We start from the raw sequence: 7197 nt of genomic DNA, 5'->3' as shown, positions 1-7197 counted from the left end.
TGAATCTCTTCATAAAGGTGGTTGTTAAATCCCAATAAATAAATTTTGAGATGCCCATCTGCTTTGAAAATGTGCACCACTGTGTGTATGTAATAGTAAAGTGAACCAGTCTTCCTCCTCACAGTTTGTGTTAAGTATCTGCCCATATTTCATTTGGAATTTGAGAACATTTAATCAGAAAGCCAATTGCCAAGTTTGGTGACTAAACTGTGAAAATGGGAAACCAAGTTTGATGGGCATTTAGGCACCGAATTGCAATATACTTGAGTTTCAAAGCTGCCCACATGTCCATTACCACACTGCCTCATGTAAATAGGCTCAAAAGCACTTATGCAGCTCAATTCTGTAGAAGTTTGAGGAAATAACATTTGCTTTATTGAATGAAACCCCTTTTCAAGGTTCTTAGCATTTTGGGTGAATATTTGTATGGTGAAATGAGGAAGAAAAGTGAAAGCTTGTACTGTGGTTCGCACAGTGAATCTAGGATTTCAGAAGACAAGAACCGCAATGTCATGGGTTGTCATTTTTGTGTATCTGGATTTCTCCCTTTCCAAGTCACTTGATCCTCAGCCTGGTATTTACAGCTTCCTGGAGTTATCTACTTAATTTCTTCTTTTATATTACATTGACATTTGCTTTGGTTTTGAAAAATATATAAATGTGTTTTATTACGAGTAGAATACAGTGTCTTTTTTTCAATGTATATGTAACAGAGAGGGGACAGATTGTTTGCTACTAGACAGTTTCCTAGTGTGTACCTGGAATATGGACAGCCTCTGTATGCAAACAGTATTGGTTTGGGACCAAACAAGGGCGGGTATTGGAATCCTGCAAGAGACTGTAAGTAGCTTTATGCTGTTTTTTGGGAAAATGAGCCTCATTTGGATGTTTTCCTCTGAAAAACATCCACATCACAATTTTTGAAACGCGGATGTGAGACGTTTTTCTCTGCAGTGCATGCAGATCACATATGTTGGGGTGGGGTTTGGGGGTTCCCAAAACTTGGACCTTTTTCTGCTATAATACAACAAAGCAAAAATGTCCAGTGCTAAAAGTTAAGTTTTGGCCTAGACCTATTTCAATCTCACCTAAGTCACAAAAAGATGCCCTAAATGATGATGAGATGATCACTGGCATGATCAATGTTTGACCTCTTCCCCCACCCCCCCACAACCACCAAAGATGTGAAAGAAACATTCCGTTATGTAGCTTCCTACTATTCCAAAATCTGTGGGATGGTTGTGTCCAACCAGCAGGTGCAGGTAGAGAACTGAAAACTGAGCTAAGACATCTCTCTTGGCAACCAACCCAGCTATTCAACTTTATAAAAAAAAAAAAGGTTTGCTTGAGAGGGTGGGACAGAGTATCAGTCCTGAGCCTTTTTCATCGGTCATAAGACTTGTGGAAATTGTGAGCTTGGGGGGAGCAGCCAGCAGTGGTAAGTCCGACTCAGAACCACTTGGAGGGCTGCAAGTTCTACTTGGTGCAGGGGAAGGATCCTGACTCGCCACTTTGGACATGTGCTGCGCTTGGCGACTCCCGCAGAGGCAGTTGAGCGGTGTTCTGCTGTGAGACCTGGCTGCTGGTGTTGAGGCGTTGCAGTGTGTGCAAGCTAGGAATCCCGTGGGATGTGGAGGACACAGTCGATGGCAGCATGTCTTCAGATTTGGCGCAGCAAACAAATATGCCAGGGTCTTTGGGCTCTCCAGCGGGGCCAGTGCACAGTTTGCTGCAGGAGAGCATGGGAACAGGTGCCATTTTGTCCTCCAACATCCAACAGGGCAGATGCTTAAGCAACTTTGTCATCTCTATGTTCCTGGATCACTCCTTGACTGTTTTATATCTGCTGGGATAGCAAAGTATAACGTCTGTAGACTGTGGCTAAGGCCTAGGTGGAAGTTGTTCCCAGACCCCCCCCCCCCCTCCAGTTTGTAAGATCAGAGGCTGGGGAGGCAAAGAACCAAATATAGGTATTCCTAATTGAAGCAAGGTTTTGTACTTGGGGGGATTTTCCTACTAATCTGTTCCCTCCATCTGATTGCTGTGGTAATATTAGCTGCTCCCTCTGACAGGAAGGTACTAGAATGTCCAAAGGTCAGATATTGCTCTGTTTTGCAACTCTTGATGTCAAAGAAACTCCTCTTGCTTAAAGTAGGATTTCTGAGAATGTATGCAAGATTTGTTAGCTGCTTTGTCCAATATGATCCATGGTCAATTGTGTGTAAATATTTTCACTTTTGTTTTCTTAGTTTATAAAGATTTTGATTTTACCACCCCCCCTTTTTTTCTTTAAACCTGTCATTGCTACACAAATGAATGGCATGTAGCTAGAACTCAGAACAAAATTGTTTGTTTTTAAATATTTTCTAAAAATTTAAGAACACTTTGGGTTCTAGTTACTCTTTGACTAAGTTTAGCCATTTTTGTAGAAGAGCGAATTGGGTGCACCTACTGATCCTTAACTCGTTCAGTACTGATCCAGCAAAAGTGCTTTCCTGTCTCATGAATGCAGTACAGTGGATTTAATATTTTATTTTGAGATATATAGCGGATCTTGTGATGGAAAGGGTATTCAGCATTCTTGAACCAGCCCTGATAGGCTGTGGAAAAATTCTGTAGGGAGAAAAAGGTGAAAAGTGGCTTGAATCTTTTTGACTGAATTTTGTGTGGGGGAGCTAAAAAGCACAAACTGAAGATCTTGAAGAGGATTAAGGAGCCCTTGACACACAGTTAAGGTGCGGTAGCAGGCTGTTGTATGACCATGTTAAAGGGTTTTGCAGTAGATTGCCCCTTTTCATGTGTTTAAACTGCATGTTACTGCAGTTTTCAGCTTTGTGTTTACTTCAGGGAGCATAGCATAGATGGAGAATGGGCATGGAAGCATTAGTCAGTGTTATACTTACTGCATTCTGACTAATCAGATTTAATGTGGGACCATGAACATTAACACATGAGCTGCAATAAAAATAGAGGGAATTCCATATGTTAAAATCCTGCATTAGTTACCGTGGCTTAACTTTACCAAAAGGGGCCCCTAAGTTATGGGGGGGGGGGGGGGGGGGTTTCTTCTGACTTTTTAAGATGGTTTGAGTTCTTACATATTGACAACAACAAAGAGCTTGATTGTATAGACCAGTTAGCTTGCCCTCAAGCTAGGATGAGTTTTTTGTTTTGTTTTTAACCTAATGCTGAGAATTTTTTTCTGTGCTGATGTATTTATTTTTAGGTGTGATATATAGAATCCAGCCCCATATGTCTATACTACAGTAGACTCAATCTATAGAATGGGGTGAATTACTAGATCAGTCGGTTGAGAGTCAGAAATTATTTAGGTACTCAAAGTTTATTACTTCAAGCAAGCACTCTTTATCTTAAAGAGGAAAAGGCCTCGAGAACCCCCTTGACAGCTGAAAAAGTCTCTGTGATATCCGCCATTAGGATTGAGCGGAAATTTGTCCAGTGATCCTGAAGAAGAAACCGTGAATTTGAAACGCTGGCCGTGGTTGATCACGGTCTTTATCAACAAGGGAGCACAGAGACTGACTCGCCCTTGAGCTAAGTTTTGTTTAAAGTACTTGCTTGAACGCAATACCCATGGCCCTGAAAACCATAACCAATCTAACAAGCTTTCGCAAAGCTTTGAAAACACATCTCTTCAACAGAGCCTACAACAGTCACCCTCAATGAAACAAATCATTCCTTAAACTACCCAAGTACGTCTAAAACACCTCTCACACGACCTTACCTAACACCTTTCCATCTGCATTCCTCTTTCACCTCAGCTTATGATTGACTGTTTTTTTTTTTTAAATCATGTAACGACGTTTTCATTTCCACACTCTGTAAGCCACATTGAGCCTGCAAAGAGGTGGGAAAATGTGGGGTACAAATACAATAAATAATAAATACTCTTTAGCCAATTTAAAGTCTGTACATAGAGGAAGTCCAACCCCAGTTTGACTTTTTCAGCTGTCAAGGGGTTTCTCGAGGCCTTTTCCTCTTTAAGATAAAGAGTACTTGCTTGAAGTAATAGATTTTTTTTGAGTACCTAAATAATTTCTGACTCATATACTACAGTAGATACAGTGACACATGAGTAAGGAACAGAAAACACACAGGCCATCTTGCAACATTTCATTTTTATTGAGTCACCGAATACCACCTGAAGCCGTAAGATAGCATGAGTTGGTACCTTACCAGCCACCACAATGAAGACATTTAAATATAGTCACCTAGATCAGTAACTGTTTAGCTGTACCACAGTGTAGCTAATACAGGAGGAGAAAACTACTTCATTTCTAGTGCTTTATTAACTTCTTATTGGTGAAAAGTGTCTTCTGACCAAAGTGCATAGAAAACAGTGTAATAATTCTGACTTTTTTTTTGTTCATTTAAAACAATAGTGACTAAAAGAAGGCACTTTGATGGTACTGTGAGCAGTGTGTCAGTTACAGTATCCAGAAAAGTAAAATATGTTAAGAGTGTAAAAGGAGAGGACGATCTTGGCTTAAATATCTGTAGTAAAATCTCACTTTCATTGACCAGAGGACTGGGTGAGGGTTTTTTGTGGGAGTGTAGGGAGGATAGGTGTCGCACCCCTCCCCTCCTTAACAAAAAAAAAAATGGAAACATTTCTTTTCGGTGGGAGTTTCAAATTAGTTACTTGGGACAAAAAGCAAGAAATCTCTCAGTATTCTTTTCTGGCAAGACAACAACTTCTGAAGAGCTAAAAATATAAATTTTTATACATATATTAAAAAAAACTCCATGCATGGTTTTAAGAAGGTGAGAGAGCCTTGTTCAGTAGTGTGGGCTTAAAAATAGTCAATTTATACAGTGCTAAATACTGTCCTTTTTTTTTTTTTTAATTGTTTGCTGTGGTAATGTGTACAATTTTTACTCATTGACTTTGCCATTGAAATCTGTTTCTCGTGCATCACCGTCTTCTTCTGAACCTTCTGCGTTCTCCATTCTTCTACCGCCAGATCTCCTTGCAGGGGCAAAAGATGGTTCATTTCCCCGCCTGCAAGTAAGAAAAAGAAAAAAGATTTTAACTTGCGGGACTAATTAAACAGTGGAACAGGAACAAAGCTTGAATGCTAGAGAGTTGATGGCTTTCCTTCTTTTGCCAACTTATGAAAGAAGGTAGCCTTAAAGTGATATTTCAAGAGACCTGGGTTGAAAAATTTTTTTTTTTAATCTGTTTTTCATTTTGACCATATCTGTGCTATTATAATTTGCAGACAGCGGGCCTACATTCTTAGCGAGGAAGGTTACGTGACTTGCTCAAGATAGCTGCATATAGACAGATGTATTTAAACATTAGCTGGGTACACAGATTCTGTAGATTAGCTTTAAATATGCAACTTGTACTCAAGATGAGATTGCTGGAGAGGCTGGCTTGGAATGATGAAGACCAGATCAGCATGCCTTTTGGATCTATACAGCAAAATCTATTTTCAATAGCTTTGCTCTATTCATGTATTCCTTAGCAACTCTCCAGACAGGTCAAGATGCTTGGGTTATGCACTCCTACCAGCAGAGGGAGACAGAACACCTGACTTTGAGTACTTTATAACCTTCCAGTGCAGACCTCATCCAGCCAGTATTTCTCAGTCTTCCAGCAGAGGTGGACGTGCAGCTTGTGCAGTCTTAGCCAGTATGGTAGGCCTATAGTATGACTGGAGGGTTACGGAGGGAATGTAGGGCAGGCGAGGAGACCTTGGTGCCTTAAGGCAAGGGAAAAAAGATGAGACAGAAAAACAAATTTGTTCCTGAAAATGTGCCCGTTTCCTCAGGGCCAAGACCCTTGGCTTTGTATAAGTGAGATAAGAAGTCTTAGTAAGAGTGTGCCTAATTAGGACCTCGGAAATATATCTTTTATGTGCCTTCTCAATCATGTAATAAAAAAAAAGAATGTATTCCAGAAACAGTTTCTTTGTGCCCTGAGCTAAGAAAAAGGGGGTATATAAGGTCTGAGAGAGAGAAGGGCGAGGAGGTCACTGAAAGCCTCTCGCAGTCTCCACTAATTGTGGGATAGGTGCCTCCTCAGCTGGCTTTTTTTCTATTGCTTATGTATCCAACTTTCCCTCTACTGGTTTTGCTACATACAGTTTTTGTTTTGTTGCTAATCATGATTTGCTAATGTGATAAGATTCCTTTGTAGTTTTCTTTTTTTTTTTTTTTTTTTTTGTGGTTTGCCAGGCTTATGTTCCAAGGAAATACAGTTGGGGTCATTTGTTTGAGGGGAGCCAAGTTCTGGTTCTGGGGTCTGGTTCTGACTGAGATCCAAACAACCCTATTATTATTATTACTACTATTTACAATCTTGGGGGAGCAGTGTGGGGAGGGATCAGGTTCCTGGGGATGGGGACTGGATATGCAAAGGTTGGGATCTGAGCTATTGGGGGGGGGGGGCACCCCCTAGTTCATGGTGTACACTCTCTGGCATTGCATGTAATTTGATGCATGTGCTATGTTACCTGACTGTCCTGTGTTAAATGAAGGACAGGTCATACCCTTGCATTTACCACAAAGGCTTTGCACTTAATGTACATTAATTTGTGTTAAACACGCAGTAAGTGCAAAATTTACCACAGTTTTAGTAAGAAAGCCCTCTGGCTAAGCCAACTCTGTTTGAGGATCTCAAATATTGAGGGTTATAGAGTAAATATGATCAAATAGTATAGACTTTGTTCTTAAAACCCTTTTGCTTCAGTGTGTTTGGGACAGTACCTTGATGAGCAAAACCTGATATGCTATGCTAAAATAAAATAGAAGTGCAGACTGAATGTAGCAAGTATCACCTGTTGCTTCCATGTTCATTGCACCATGGTTAGGTATGACACTGGTGAGACACACATTCTATTTAGGGCAAGGTGAGTTTTCAAAGTGATTTACACAGGCAAAAAGTGTTTAAGCAACTGTGAAAGTTGCCCTACATCAATTCACAGGGCCGTGCTGATGCAGTAAGCGAGGTAAGCGCGTCTGCTCACTTGCAAAATCTTTCACCTGAACTTGTGATTCTCCTATTTCCGCTGCCCTCCCCTTTTCATGCAAAGGAGCAGTATTAATTGAGGCAGGCACGCTCTTCAAATTACATGAGAATACAACCAGATTGCTATTTATGCTTCAGTTTGGGGCTAGCTCCTCAGTCAGGGTGAGTTTCAGAGCGTGAAACAGCATTCAAATTAAAGA

At 40.6% G+C, this 7197-nt stretch overlaps 1 protein-coding gene across 2 annotated transcripts in view; it reads right to left on the bottom strand.

Annotated features, from left to right (window-relative positions):
- Positions 1-4120: 4120 nt before the first annotated feature.
- MYH11 (myosin heavy chain 11) overlaps positions 4121-7197 on the bottom strand; it is a 215621-nt gene continuing 212544 nt past the window's right edge. For both annotated transcript variants that reach the window (XM_030212270.1, XM_030212271.1), the window contains one exon: positions 4121-5023. In XM_030212270.1, the coding sequence (XP_030068130.1) occupies positions 4897-5023 (127 nt within the window). In that variant the 3' untranslated portion in view covers positions 4121-4896. The remainder of the gene's footprint in view (positions 5024-7197) is intronic.

This window comes from Microcaecilia unicolor, chromosome 8 (assembly GCF_901765095.1).
Source record: "Microcaecilia unicolor chromosome 8, aMicUni1.1, whole genome shotgun sequence".
NCBI lineage: Eukaryota > Metazoa > Chordata > Amphibia > Gymnophiona > Siphonopidae > Microcaecilia > Microcaecilia unicolor.
Note: the sequence above shows the minus strand (reverse complement) of the source record. Positions and strands in the feature narration are given on the sequence as shown.